Source organism: Haliaeetus albicilla, chromosome 22 (assembly GCF_947461875.1).
Source record: "Haliaeetus albicilla chromosome 22, bHalAlb1.1, whole genome shotgun sequence".
NCBI lineage: Eukaryota > Metazoa > Chordata > Aves > Accipitriformes > Accipitridae > Haliaeetus > Haliaeetus albicilla.
This window is the reverse complement of record NC_091504.1, coordinates 19,851,757-19,867,327: the sequence shown is the minus strand read 5'-3', so window position 1 is coordinate 19,867,327 and position 15,571 is coordinate 19,851,757. Positions and strand designations below refer to the sequence as shown.

Genomic DNA, 15,571 nt, shown 5'->3' with positions numbered 1-15,571 from the left:
TCTCATAAGAGAAATATTTTATTTGTGTAAGTTGTTTTTTATGATTATATTGATCTGATACCTGAATGTTAAGTGGCATGAATGGATATGCTGTACATTGATGCAGCATTCTACTGCTACTGGAATAAGATGAATTGGATCTCAGCATTCAGGATTTTGAGAAGACAATGTTACAGTTTCAGAAGTGTGGAGTAAAGAATTAACATGTCATTATAATGGATGTGTTGCATATGTTACAGTGGTCAAATATTTTTAGATTACAATAGATCTCGTATGTAGAAAAGTGAAGCAAAATGTCTTTACAAAAGTGGCTTTGGGACTAGAAGGCACTTTGCCTTCTAGTGCCAGCAAGGCAAATATATTATTTACTGATTTTTTGTAACGCACTGTGCGTAGGAACACAGGATTTTGGCAGTGTTACTCAAAATGTTTTTTAAGGTGTTCTTACGTGATGGCTCTTCATAAATAGTTTTGGAATAGATTATTACTTAGCTTAAAGGAAAGTTTGCACAAATTAGCGTTGGTGAAGATTTTCTGGACTTCCACTGTGTGTGGATTGGCTTTCTGGAGTATCTTTCTACAGGGTTATGAGGGCAGAGAGCCTAAAGTGTTTTGCTTTGGGAAGTGTACAAATATGATTGCGTTATAGGACTGGAATAATTGTAATGTTGGAAAAATCTTGTGATACCAGCTTTGAAGGTCTTAATTTTTTTGCTGTCCCAAAGAACAGGATTATAAAGAGTCTTTATTGTTGTTTGTTGATCATGTGGTTTTGCTGTACTTAATTCTGTCCTTCAGAGCTTTCACTGATCTTGTACGGGCCAGAGGGATTTTTTACTTTCCTTTATGTGTAATGTTAGCTTCTGGGTGTTAGTTGTTTGTAATTATGGGGGCCTGGATTTGATAATCATCTGGTCTGTCTGTCCTTGTTTTCCTAGCTGTGAATATCAGCTGATTTGCTATTAAAATGTATAATTCTTGAGTGCTAATTTTCTTGTTTGAATTAATGATAAGAAATATGTCACTGTGCCATGCTTCCAGAATTGTTAGGAAATTGTCTTTTGAAAGACCCACAAAGTAGCTGTTTTTCCTGCTAGTGGAACTACGAAATATAAGAGGACAAATCTAGTATTATTATATTGTATTTTTATATTGTAATCAGTGAGTTCTGTATTTCACTAAATATATTATGAGATGATCATGTGAATCCTGTTTCCTAAAACAGATGACAACACCTTCAGGCTCTTGTTTATGCAGTCAAATTATTGTTACTGATTAATCTGTCTTAATCTCACCGTTCATCACTTCCATATTCCATAAAATGCTTAAAACTAATTTTAGCAGCTTCTGGTACCCTTTCCCTGTCAGTTGCTGATATTCCATGGGGACTTTATAGGGAGTGCCTTAATGATCCATACTTATTCACAGTTGCGAGAGTATTAAGTATTACAGTTCAGCCTGATGTACCTTATCTCGATTGTTGCTGAGAACGTGTGAAAGCAACTGGTGCGATAGCGTTCATATGATGTCAGACCTCAATAATCCAGCATTTAAAGTTTTCCTAGCAGTTTATTTTTAAATCTGTAGTAGTCAATATACACGGAATATCGTCTATTAGGTATAATTTAGCAGACTTCGACATATGCGCCTGCTATTCTGTTGCAAAAGGGTGACAGCTGAAGAGGAAGAAAGCGGGAGGTGTGAGTATAGGAGAGAACAACGTCAGAGGTCTGGTATATCACAGCTCTTGAGCCACCACTCCACGGCAGCCTCTCCAGCGGGACGATAAGCAGGATAAGCCCTGTAGGATGTAAGAGCTGTTGGGTTCTGTCAGAAGTGTGGAAGTGCTTTGGGTATGAAGCTGTTGAGTCCTGGAGAAATTAGATCAGGGCCAGGGTGTATAAAGCTGAAAGAAAGTAAGGTACTGTATTGCACGGAAGGGGAAGGAAGCATAAATTAAAATTGTGTTGGAATGCTTACAGTGTAACATAACCATATGCAGAAGAAATAAGATTTGTTTAAGAATCTCTATTGAAATTATGTCCAGAGGAAATACAGATGCTGTTGTAATGAAGTCCATGAAGTTTTGCAAGCAGATTCATCTCCTCCTCCAAATTCTCTCTCAACTTTCTATTGGCATGGATGCTGACTCTGACCCTTTTTTAACCACTGAATGACATCTGTCTGCATCCGTTACTCTGTTCTAAAGCACCCTCATACTTTATCCTGTCCAGCCTCAGTAACTTTCCCTGTCTTGCAAATAATCAAACTTAGTTTCAGTTGGAATTAATTGTGTTCTGTGCCTGCAGAAAACCTTGGATAGATTGTATTTTGTGTGTTTAGGCTTTTCAGTTGCCAATAATTCTGAGAATGCATTTTTTTAGTAAAAATAATTTTTAAAAGTTCAGCCTTTTCTTTTGCAGGGACAACACCTGCATCCATTCAAACTATTCTGGTAAAAACTTTTAATTTTTCTTAAAGTGCATATCACAAAACTCTTGGGGGATAATATAAAAATTTTACAAAATTGGACCACAAAATGTTGTATAGTGAAAGATGATTGATCATAGGACTTCAGGCTCTATCCAAATGCGATTAAAAAATAAAATTCATAAAGTATCACTTGTTTTACTTTAGTAGTTGAGTCTGGCAGTCCTTTGCTGGACACTTGTACCATGGAAGTGAAATGTATTCTTTCATTCTAGCCATTAGTGAATCAATTTGTCATGCAACATATATGGTGTAAACATTACATAGAGGATTTATTTTGGCTGAACTGCTTGAGCTTTCACCGTACCCCAGATCTTCTGCAACTACCTCAAAACTGAGATAAATCATGCTGTAGCCCTTTCAGGGTCTTTAAGTTTGAAATCAGAATGTAACTAAGGCCAGGCTTAGTAATACATATAAGGGTGTAGCAGCTTGAGTTATGATTCAAGTGTGCAAATCCAGTCTCTCTTTAGCTCAGATGTTGTTTTGCAATGGGATCAGATCAAATTTGAACCAGCTGGTTCAGCAAAGATGAGTCCTTACTCTCTACATGTTCTTTTCCAAAACACGTTACCAACTCAGAAATTCATGCTTAAACTTAGGCAGCCTGCTGATTTCTCTTCTTTTACTGAATGGAAGGGTTTTTTCAAAAGCAGGCCAAAGTCTTAGAAAGATACGAATATTACCAGTACAGAAGTAAAATATTCTTCTTTGAATTTTCCAGTATATCCCTTTAGTTAATTTTGACAGCGTGCCTATAAAAATATATGCTCTATTTCTGCTGGAACATACTGTTCAAAACTAGGTGAAGCCTGGAAGAAGTAAGTGTTCAACAAAGCTGTTGCTGGCATGGGGGGGGGGGGGGAAATCTCTCCGAGCAGGGAAATTTTATTTGGTTCTTAAAAATACACTTCAAATTATTAATAATTTAAAAATTATTACTTTTAATCTTAGCCAAAGCTGCTCTTTTCTTCCTCATATCAGACTATTTAGAATGCATTTTGGGGACTGTTTCTGTTCCTTCCCCTACTGCACATAGGGGTGTTTGCCACCATATTCCATCTAGGTGGATGCAAGTAGATTTTCTCTAGAACTGCACATTCCTTGTCCTGAATTTTAATGTAAGCTCTGAATAACTTTATCAAGAATGATTTAACAAAACATTTCTGTATTACTGTAAGTTATATTAATAACTGAATTACTGTTCTGCATTTTTCAACCTCTTCTCTCCCATTTACCTTTGTTTTCTCCTATTCAGTTACAAAGTCTTTTCGTTGTACATTGAGATTCCTTTATGACTATATAACCAGCCATCCAGAAAATACTCTGTTTTTTCCCACGACAGCAGCCGTGGACAGGGAACAGACCAGAGTACATTCGCTTGGATCTCACAGATGGCAGCCAGAAGCTATACCCAGAAGTACTCACAGACTTGTACAAAGCAGTTCATTCTTGACAAGATGTACTCGTTCCAAAATCCTAGACCTGACAGTAGGCCCCTGCAGGTTTTATTTCTCTGAGACATTTGGTTATGGCTCTGCTTTAGCTGTGTACCTTGCTGAGAGTATCATGAAGCATCCTTCCACCCATGTTGAACCTTCAGGCTCCTTACAGGTGCATTATTGTGATTCACTCACCATTAGACCAGTTTCCAAGTCCCAGCCAACATTAACTAGAGCCAACATTTACTGACTAGGTTTTCTTTTAGGCACCTTTAACAGTAACTCAGGACTCAGAAACAGTACAATATTTATTCTTTCATCCTCAAATATAAAATATATGGAAGCAGTGAATAAAGTAGAATCCTTTATGCATAATTCCCATACTAGAAGATAACCTACTTATCCATGGCGCAGCTGAAGCTATGATACTCTGTCTGAATTGGGATAAACAGCTTGCATCTTCTGACATACTCTTTCACTCAGTCTGTCAGCTTTTTCACCAACGTACAGCTCTTGCAACTCTTCTCTTCAAACTTCTTTCTGCAGGGCTGATCTTTGGTCCGTGTTGTTGAAATCTCCCTCTTCTCAGGTACAAAACAAAACCTCTGATGCCAGCTGAGAAATCCTTTCACAAGTATGAAATTGGCTCTCGTATTCAAAGGAGATCATTCTTATCTATGTACTTCTTTTCTGACCAGGTTCTATAATGATCTGTTTATATGTAGTGTTCTTTAATTATCCATCTGTTCATGCTGGCAGCAGAACAAAATTGAACTGGAAAACAGGCAGACATCCTACCAGTTGATTTTTACATCTTGCAGAAATGTTGATCCTTATGGTCATAGTCTACATATTGCCCTTTATTTGCATGTGATACAGTCATGGTCCATAAACTTAATGACTTGGATGTGTAAGACTAGATCCATATATCTAGATACTAGATCTACCTACTGTATTATTATTGAACAAATGTCCTTTATTCTTCCATTTATGCACTTGGCTGTTGTTTTGCGGAAGGTGTTCCTCTTGATCAATCAGTGCTCACTTTTCTCTGTCTTAGGCAGCCCATGCTGATTTGCGCCAGCCATCCACGCAAATCTGGACCCCGTCAGGAAGACCTTCCAAAGCACAGGACTGCAAAAAAAATCTAGCAGTTCCGTTAGCATCCAGGTGTCATGCAAAGGCTCATATTTAAGCATTAAAGTGGCTTTTCTCAGAAGCCTTCCTTGTCACATCACTGTGTTTTTATAACTTTGCAATCTAAGTCTATGTATTTTATCCAAGATCTAGTACAATTTTGTGCCTTCCCTGTTATTTCCGTTCTCTCCACCTCTATGAGAGGAAAAGCTGAAACTGAAGCCAAATGTGTAAGATGGCTCCTGGCCAAATTCGGTTGCAGTAACAATGTGCTCAAAGCAAGCATTTAAAACTCTGCACCTACATCTCAGCCTGCGTTGGCTACCGATTCTGCAGGGCTACATCTGAACTTCTATCACAGCTGTTTTATTCTCTGATTCAGATTTTTTTTCCCCATTTTGCACCATTTATGAATTCTCATCTAACTGTATGATGCTCCTATCTTGTCTCCAGCAGAGCCCTGATTTCAGTTTGGAACTGGGGCTCTGCTTTTGTTGCCTTCTTAAAAACATGCCTTAGTTATACTGTTCTGGGCTGGCTTTTCTGGTGGTTTTTGTTTGTTTGTTTGTTTGTTTTTTCCCACATTTTGTTTTGTTTCGTTTTGTGTTTTTTTTAGTTAGTATATTATTGAATGTGACTCTTCCAAGGCATGCAACGTCATACTTCTGAATGAACTCATCAAGAATGGCTTAAATCAATAATTGCTGTAAGTCTTAATGCAAAGTTGAAGCTGAGAGTACATTAACAAAAAGCTTTCATTCTTGCACAAAATTTTAATTAGCCATCCTGTTGATCGTTCCAGTTCAGTGCCTCACAAAGCTTTCCTTTATGGACCAGTGTTTCCATTAATTTGAATCTTTTTTTTTTTTTTGGCACAAGAGTTGAGACAAAAACCTTAAGGGTTCAAACAAAAGTAGAAGAGGAAAATGGAAAAAGGGAAAAAAAGCTCAGTTTGTGTGCATGTATATATATGTAACATAAAAAAAAGTAAGAGCAGACTTACAGTATCACATACTATTTCAGAATCCTAATGTGTCTTAAGCCATACTTCGCTGCTGCTGCTGGAATTTACCAATGTTATAAAAATAAGTAGTTTGTAAAGTAAGAAGTCAAAAGAGGAAGCACACCTGGGAAAATGCTTTGGCTGCAGATTTTTACCTTTGTTCAAAGTTGCTTTCTGCTGTTTTTGTTTGCATCTTTGCTGGGGAATTGATATTATTACAAAAGCACACCTCTATGGCAACAGTACTTTTCTTTCTGCTTGGCTTTGAAGTAACACTTGCAGAAAATAGGTGATTTAAATATATATATGGGCACCCCCCTCCCCCCCCCAAAACCAAACAACCCCAGACCCTGCGTGTTTTCTCATAGATCACTGCAAATACTAGAACTAAATGTCCTTTTTCTTTTTTTTTTTTTTCCTTCCAGCACTGCTAGCTGTAAGATAGTCCAAGTTTGGGTTCTAAAGAAGGAACAATTATCCTTTTTTGAAAAAGTAAAAAACCAAACCAAAAGCAAAGTGGATTGACAGTTCTTCAGAACAGGAAGTATTACTGAGACCCACTTTCATGGGTCATAGTTGTTACTGGTATTTCAAGGTGATTGTTGGCAGTGTTTTCCCTTCGGCAGTTCTGTATGACTTTAAGTATTTCATCCTTGCATGGTTTATGAAAACAAAGTATAAATACCAAACTAACACAGCTCTCGCAGAACAACACTATTTCTGCAATATTCATCACAAGCTCATTCTTTGGAGTTCCAATGCTCTTCTGTAATTTGAGTGTTGTCCTGAAGAGAATCATAATGTTATAAAATAGGTGGCATATAAATATTGTTATGCTTATAATATACGCAGCAGGGTAAGTACGAATGTGCTGTTGTAAGGCTGGAGCTTCAGCAGGTGCTTTTTTAGCGAAAAGAACAGTAAAACAGAGTATCTGAAGAAATGATGGGATTCCAAATCCAAAGGTGAATTTAATGATCTCATACTCAGGCCATGCAAACAATGGATCTAACTGGCAGTCTGTTTCCAAGTGATAGTTATCTGTGCCAACCAGTACTGCCTCAGTCAGTGACAAACAGAAGGCATATATAAGTACAAATCCAACACACAATATGGGTCTTTGCGTTGCTTTGCTAAGAGCAGTCCTTGGTGGAAATCTCTTGAGTAATAGTATGAGAAGCGTCAAAATCAAAACATGCTGAGAATTGAAATAACTGAAGTTGAAAAAAAATGACAGTATGTTACACGTGTAGTGGGTTGCTTTTAAGTAGTCAGGTCTAGTAATGACAGTAAATGATAAAAAAATCATTATAATGTTGCTGATGGTGAAGTGTAGAAGAAGTAAGTCTAAATTTTCTATGACTTTGTACTGCACATAATTCTTTATGAAAACAATCAAAATACATATGCCAGCTATTAATCCTGTTGGTACAAAAAAGGCGATATAACAGTGCATAAGTCTTGATATGATGTTTTGAGAAGCTATGAAGGCTTCAATTTCTTCTGGGGAGATGAAAGCCAAGTTCTTGCTTGGGTAGCTGATCCACGTCATGTTGTGAGAAGTCATCCTTCCTTCTACACCGTGCTTATTTCCTGTTCAATGGAGTTTGAAACTGAAATGGAAAAGGAAGGTGAAGCAGGTTTTAAAGTACAGTTTGTAATGTCTTTAATTTGTGCGTTAAATATTATGCGCAGTCAGGAGTATGAACCATTTGTTCAGAAGAAATGTAGTAATTTTTTGGGTGGATTTTATGTTCATATGTTAATTTTCAGCTAGCTTGCAAAATATTTTTAGCCGGAGAAATCTGCCTTTTTATTTTTTATCTGGTTCCTGCTCTCACCACTACCCCCTTTTCCTCACTTGATGCAGACAGGACTTTACTGCAGCTCAGCTTTGTAGACAACAGCCAGGATTCAGTGCACTCATGTCGCCTGTAGAATAAATGGAAGAGTTGGCTGTTTGGCAGGTGAGGAAGGAATTGGCTCTGTGATTAGGTGGAGCTGCTTTTCCTCACCATCTTGCCAAAAAAAGATAAGGCAGTACGCAGGGCAACTCTTGTGCGTGGGTTCCAGCTACAGCCACAAAATAGCTTCATTGTACTGTTGCAAGGTTGGGAATTTTGTATAATTTGAACCCAGCTGACAGTCTCGGGGCTCACACTGCATATTGAGGAAAATGCAAAGATAATCACAATATGAGGCAAGAGTCACATTCCTTTCTTTGTTTTAGTTTTGCTTCCTTTCTGTTATGAAAAAAAAGCCTTTCATAACTGCAGTCTGCACTGAGGACCCCATATAAAATTAATGTGGATGTTTAAGAACTGTTATGAACAAACTGCTTTCATACTAAAACATCTTTATACATTAATAATACTGTCATTTTTAGATGTAGCTGTTGCATAAAACTGAAAAAAAAAAATGCTTTTCTGCATACATGAATTTGAGAAAATGATTACTGGTGCATTATAAGCCTATTGATAAAGTTTTAGCAAGGGACGTTTTTCTACAGCTGAGTTGTAAATTCCTGAAAATAGGGAATTTTAAGAGTAATATGGATAGGCTGTGAGCTGTAATGACGCTATGATATGTTGATATAATAATTCTGCTACCATATAAGCATTTGGAGGATCCTTTTTTAAGCCAAAAAGCTTTGTAGGAGAGCATAATATGTACTCATGAAAAACTTGAGTGTAATAGATATGGATATATAAATTTTACAGACCACCTAAAAGCATAATGAACTCAATTTCTAAAAGAAACTTTTGTGTTCCTTGTACTGATTGATGCAGAAAATAACATATTTTTGGTTTTTAGTTACAAAGGATAAATATTTTTAAACATAAGGTAATGAACTCACTATTCCTAATTAATTTTGAATATCTGATTAAGGTTCTTAGTACTGGAAAAAGTTAAATACATAGGCATTTTTACAGTGTAGAATGTTGTTCTCTGGCAAAAAAAAAAAATCCTTCTTTATTCACAAGGATTTAAGTTTTGTGTTAGATTTGAGTTTAGTGTTTTTACTTTGTTGTGTGCAAAGCTGGTCTGTACAAGCAATGTACATAGACAGTACATCAGACAAAGACAGAGCAGTGGAGTTCTTATAGAAGTTTCTATACAGTCGTATTAGTAACAAGACCGATATACTTAGTTGTACATGATGCATTTTCCATAAAGGGATTCTGGTGATGTTAACTCTTAAAGTGAAAGTAACTTTAAATTGGTAAAGTTCATAAAGATGCATTAATGTTTTTAACCAGTGTTCATTATAGATAAGTCAGTGTCTTAATACTCTTTGACAGTTCATTTATGGTTGTTACCTCTGACACTACTTCATATTTCTGATATTTCTAATCTCTCCTCAAAATTGGAATTCTAATACTGGTTTTAATTAGAAAAGTTGACTTATCAAAGTGGCTTGATTAAGTGTGTATATAATCTTATATAATTATAATTTCATTTATATAAAACTGTGGAGTTATGTTTTGATTCAGCACTGTTCTTTGTCCTATTTTAGACATGGTTTCTTCCTTTCTAGAAAAGGTTATTTTTGGAGAGATTCCACTACAGGAAGGACTGACGCACCCAGGCAAGATTTTTTTGTGCTACAGGTGCACTTGCAGGAGGGGAAAAGTTGGCTGGTCAAACTCTGGCTGTGTTCTAACCTCTGAGCTGGAGTACACCATGTAGGAAAGCATTGATGGGCAAAACTGGTGGAAGTCTCTGAAGCAAATTAAGAGTCAGTATAATTTTGAAGCTTAAAAATAGATTGTTAAATATGACCAATCTTAAGAAAAGTGGAGTGAAAATCTTTTCAAAGATGATAGGAGTTGGGAGGAAATATTGTTGTCCTGTTAATTGAGGAAATGTATCTTAAATGCTTGCAGTAGAGCTTTTGTTTCTGTTCAGCTGATTTTTAGTATGAACCACTACGAAGGACTCAAGTTTGTACTAAAGTGCTTACATTGAAGAGGGAGAATAATTAAAAAGAAAAACAAACCCCAAACCACACATGCAAAACCTGACAACTGTAGTCAACTGGCTGGCCTTTTGTATTTCTTCATACTAGTGATTTCCCCCTTCTAGATTTTAATTTCAAAGTATCTCTCTTGAAATAAAGGTGATCAGTCTGATTTCTAAATTACATTCCGTGCTTAATACTGAAGCACTGGGGGGGGGGGGGGAATATTTGAATTTCTCATTAATGAAATAGCACAAGTACTCTCTACTTCCCGTTGTCTCTATGGCTGAAAGTGATCTACTGTGCTATTCAGTCAGCTGCAGCCATGGAGCTTGACAGACTTACTTCTTCTGGCTTCTTTCTGCTGTTTTGATTTCTCTTTATTTCCTGGGAATCTAAAGACCATGAAATTCTAACTTCTACGATTGATCTCTTAAATACTCAGGAGAAATCTCAAGAATGAAGGAAACTGTAAGTAAAATTTTGGCCTTCTATTAGAAGAGAGGTTTGAAGCTTAATCTGGTGAAGGATAGGTACTTTGTGATGGATAGAGAAAGAGAATGTGGGACCACTTGAGCATCTGCAGAAAGCTGCTTGTTACCATCCTACACAGTAGTTTCAGGAGGTTAAGAAATATTTACACTTTGAGCTCTTCCACCAGAGTCTCCAGCTTAACCTTCTAGTCCCATCAGGCCTTTTGCAGGGCTGAACATTTGAATTTAGTTCTGGTATTGTGAAAGTCTCCATTATCTTCTCAACAACTTTTACATGATGGGCCAACTAACCATGCTTGGTGTCCTTGCAGAGAATCTCAGAGTAGCTTAGCAACATTGGACTTTTATGGTAGCATAATTGCAAAGGCAACAAAGGACATAGTTTAGGGTTTCCCAGGAAATCATATGGCCTTACATCAAACTACAGGAAAAACAAGATGCCAAAACTTGGTTAAATTTGCTCAGGATCTGGCCTTGGTACTGATAACTGGGTTCAACTTTAACCATAGCAAGGTATTTTTTATTTTATTTAGCTACTCTTTGGGCATTTAAGACAAAGTAAGGAACATTAGACTTAATGCAGCATATTCCAGTAGTTGCAACGTACTGTGTAAGTAAGTGCATCATCTTGGTTTCTCTTTCTGTACCTGCCAGTTTGCATGTTGTGATATTTAACGATGGACCAGCACAGTATTATGGAGACGCTACCGATGTGTTTAGGCCTCATTTGTCACAGGTGTCAAGGAATGCCTGGAATAGTTTCATTTGGGTTACAACTCTTGTTTATAACCACAGACCATTATTTAACATTACTGTTAAATAATAATGATGTTAATGTCACTCTTGCTCTCCACCTAGACGTTGTTATTCTAACATAAGCGTGTGTCTTTTAACTTGCCTCATCTGGGGAGAGATTTAAACTAAAGAAAAGCTATTCAATCTAGAATTAACATACTCACTTGGGGGGAAATAACAGTGCAACTATATGTATATGATTATAATCAGTGTAAGTATTAAAATTCTGACTTAGGGAAAAATTTCTACATGTGCTGTTTTAAAGGGAACTTCCAGAAAAACACCTTAAGGTTACCCACACAAACAAAATTTTAACAAAACAAGCTGTTTGCAGCTATGCTACAGTTAGCCAGTATGAGCATAATGCTTGCTTGAATTCAGTAAAGTGTTCATCACAGAAGAAAAAATATCTGCTAGCAGTTTGTAGCTTATTCTGAAATATTTTTGGTTTGGCAAATAAGATTAAAGTTAATGCTGTAGACGTTATTTCCCCCCCCCCTTAAATTATTCCTAGAAGTTTTTATTCTGCTTTAAAAAAAAAAAAAAATCACAATGATAATGTCAGACTATTTTCTTATTTGGTTCTGGTGTCTCACTAAGTATTTGAAAGAGAACAAATGGCAATTTTGAGTTCAGATTGTGGTAGGAAAGGCTCGTGTGCAGGTGGCTGCAATCAAACATGCCTAATACTTTGTACAAGCTAATACATGTACATTCGTCTCTCTAACATGGTCATACCACCTAGATATATATTTCTGACTTATGACCTTATCCTACAATCTAATTTTTTTTTTTTTTTGCAATATTTTGTCTCTTCATAGCTATTTCAGTGAAACTTGAGGATATATAGCACTTTACAAGATGTATTGGTCATCACCTCATGAAGTCACTGCATTAGGGTTTTCTAGCTGAGATTATAAATTGAACCCAGTCAGAAAAGTCTGACTTCTTTGCAGCCTCTGCAGCTGCTTGATTGAATATAGTCACAGATGGCATAACCTCTCTATACATTTGTTTACATCAGAATGGATAGCTTTAGAAAGTCTTATGACTGTAAGGTGCTCATCTGTCATGTAAAGCAACTCTTAGAAATTGTAAGCCTTTACAGTTTTAAAACATTCCCAAAGTGTTACGTTCATTCCTTACACTAAAGTAAATGTATGCTTAGAATAATAATGGGATGAAGGAGCTCACAACTTTTGCTGTAGTAAGATGAACATATTTGCCAATTTTTATAGACTTTTGGTAGTACTAATTTAATTTAAAATAAAAAGATATGTTCCATGGGAGCAGCAGAGCACCGGAGAGTTGTTTATTTCTCACATCTTTTATTTCATAATCTCCATGCAGCCAACCACATTTTTTGTCAAAATGCTTTGAGTTTCCATCATAAAAAAAATAAGGAATTTATTATGTCATTTTCCTCTGCTGTGAGAAAATCTGGTATTCCCTCAGTTCTTGCTGGTTCTTGGATTTACTGCAGGGACATAAATTTTATTTCAAACTGCATGTAATGTTTATGCTGTGCTTGGTGGGGGGGCTTGAGTCCTTTACTCTTTTAGTGGAATCTGTCAGCTTAGAGTGCAAACACCTCGAGACCTGAATTAATTTAATTTTTCTCACAACATACTATGACATAAACTGACTTTGTTATTTCTATTTACTCACCGGTAACTGAGAGTAATATATAGCATGTCAAAGCTCACATGTATTGAAGCTATGGCAGAAGCCAGGCCTATTCCTGTTTCTCCTCAGATTAATTAATGAGGGAAATTTGCAATATGCTACTTGCATTATCTTTTTCTGTATTGTCATGTTCCAATATTTTGTCCCTTTTTTTTACCTTTGCTCCTCCTCACTTTGTTTTAATTGACCATCATTCACACATGAATCCTTAACTTCATGTGGCCCCACTTTTTTCTTGGCTTTTTTTCTTTTTCTCTTTCTGGCCCTGTTTCCCCACTATCATCCGCTCTGCCTTTTGTGTCAGCAGTTGAAGCAAATACATTTCATTTTTACTTTCTGAACCACAGCAGATAACGTTATCCTTCACTTCCAACAGATGGAGCTGAGCAAATGAGCATAGTGTTCAGCAGGCAGTTTAAAAACAGCAAGTTGTGAAAAGACTACTTTCAGTACCGAGAGCACCTAGTCTCTAAGATTTCCTTGCTTTTGGTCCCCCATCCCCACTTTGATGGTTACCTCTTGCAAATGGAGAGCTTGGTTTCAAGGAAACTTTTGTTTATTTCAAGTCTAGAAAGAAGAGCTCCTAAAATGGGGAGTTTCTCCCTGGCAGCCAGAACTCTTCCTCTATAAAAGGTTTGGCAGGGCAGTCTTTCTGCATTCTGTCACCAGCCTTTAGAAGGAAAATATTCTTTCATCCAGTCATAAAGCAATACGCATAATATTGCTTGTGAAACTCTGCTCTTGGTGGACGTGTCCTGCATCAACCCATGAAACACTGCATATAATTTGGGGGGTGAAATTGTCCTCTCTGTTCGTAGTATGTCTGCCAAGTTAAAAGATGGGGGCAGCTTGCAGTATATGAAAGACTGAAATGTAAAATACTATATTCATCTTTCTTGTAACGTCAAAATTCCTACACGTGAGCAAGTATTTGTGGTTGTAAAGATTTAAGAAATCCTCCCCTTCTGAAAAACTATCTGTTTCTGAGAAACCGAAAGCTTTTATTTTTACTTTTCCAGAATATAAATGAATCAGCAGTAACTGAACATAATCTCCAAGCAGCATAGCTGACGTGTTTCCTGTCCTATACAATTCCTGCAGTGTGGTTAGGATTATCCCACAATGTCCATCCTCTAAAAGACTGCTCTTAGGCAATGGTTGGAGTCTTTTGTCCAGACCACTGACCAGTATTTCATCATCTAGCTATCATCAGTTCAATGGGAGTGAAGTACTTACCGGAAAACAGTCTTCACATTTACTCTGTTTAATGCTCACCTTTATTATAAATTTCAGCTTTTTTATAAATTTCAACTTTCTGAGGATGTTTCCCAGATACAGTATTTTACTTTGTGTAGTTCAAATGTTGTTAAAGAACGGATAACTAAAAACTTTAAATAATAGCCTTAGCTTCACAATTTGAGCCTCTTGTGATGAATAAAACATTGCATTTTCAAAGTAATATAAAGCACTTACCTTTTCAAGAAAATGCTCCACAGATACAATGGGCTGAGACTTCACTGTGAATAGTCAGATGAAATACAATTATTGTTTGGAGCATATAGCCCTTTTTATTTATGTAGAAAGCTGGGTGTATATATTACAATAACTTCTTTAGCTGCTGTACATCAAGATGAAAAATCCAGACGCTCGCTGACTACAAAAACATACAGTTCTGTAAAGGAAACAGGAACTTGGTTTAGGTCATTCAAACCATACACGTTGCATGTTTAGCAAACCTATGGTTTCATCATGTGACTTTAAAGTTCAAATTATCCTCTGCAGTGAGATATTTTAGAACAGAAAAGTAGTGTTTATCCCTGCCATTTCTAAGTATGTGAGGCCATCCAGTGGATTTTTTTTTCCTGTTCATGAAGTAATCCTACGCGTATTGGCCAGCCTTTGCAATTACATTTTTTTCTAGTGTGCTGTTTTAACTGCTAGAGGTCTAGGAAAGGAACAGCCTGTTGAATAAATACCAAGCAAGGCCCCTTGCTTAATAAGACAAAAACTCGACACAAAAGTAGTGTATGTCAAAAATATTAAGATCCCTTCTTAAAAATAGGGTATATTGCCATTTTTCCATGGGTCTTGGCTCTTAGAACGCTCCCAGTATTGTACATATGTAATAAATTATTTTCCCAGATGCTCTGCAATGACCATGAGGTGTTAAAAGACAGGATTTTGAGTCTGTAGTATGTTTTGGGTCTGGCTCAGCATCAGTTTTCTTAGTGACTATGTTGAATAGTGTTCTTAAAACCTCAGATATAAATGAGCAAGAAAGGGTTTGCTCTTGTTTGGTTTTTTTTTTTTTTTTAGTGCATGCAGCCTTGCTGTCTGGAATGCATTGGTAGCATCATGTTTTCTCATACCAGCACATGGGGAAGAACCATTTTTATTGTAATCTTTTAATAATCTGCAGTGACTTTCATAGGTTGAGAAGGTAACTTGTGAGCAGTGTTTGATCAGTGCTCTGTTTTCACAGCAACTTACTTGTTGCACTTTAACAAGCTTCACTGAAAAATATGTGGAAAGAGCCAAAATGCTTCAAAGAAATGAAATGGGA

The 15,571-nt window shown here is 36.7% G+C and overlaps 1 protein-coding gene and 1 long non-coding RNA gene across 6 annotated transcripts in view; one reads left to right on the top strand and one right to left on the bottom strand.

Annotated features, from left to right (window-relative positions):
- Nucleotides 1-15,571, top strand: part of C22H7orf50 (chromosome 22 C7orf50 homolog) — a 133,186-nt gene that overhangs the window by 19,805 nt on the left and 97,810 nt on the right. Inside the window, exon 1 of one of the 5 annotated variants that reach the window (XM_069810228.1) lies at nt 10,478-10,504. The exons of the other annotated variants lie outside the window; for them this stretch is intronic. Within the exon in view, the coding sequence (XP_069666329.1) occupies nt 10,493-10,504 (12 nt within the window). The 5' untranslated portion in view covers nt 10,478-10,492. Of the gene's footprint in view, nt 1-10,477; nt 10,505-15,571 lie in introns of those variants that run through there. 5 annotated transcript variants of the gene reach the window in all.
- On the bottom strand, nt 4,223-14,876 carry LOC138690544 (uncharacterized). Its single transcript, XR_011329342.1, has 2 exons — nt 14,482-14,876; nt 4,223-7,685 (listed from the first exon to the last, which is right to left on the bottom strand). It is a non-coding gene; the product is annotated as an uncharacterized lncRNA (long non-coding RNA).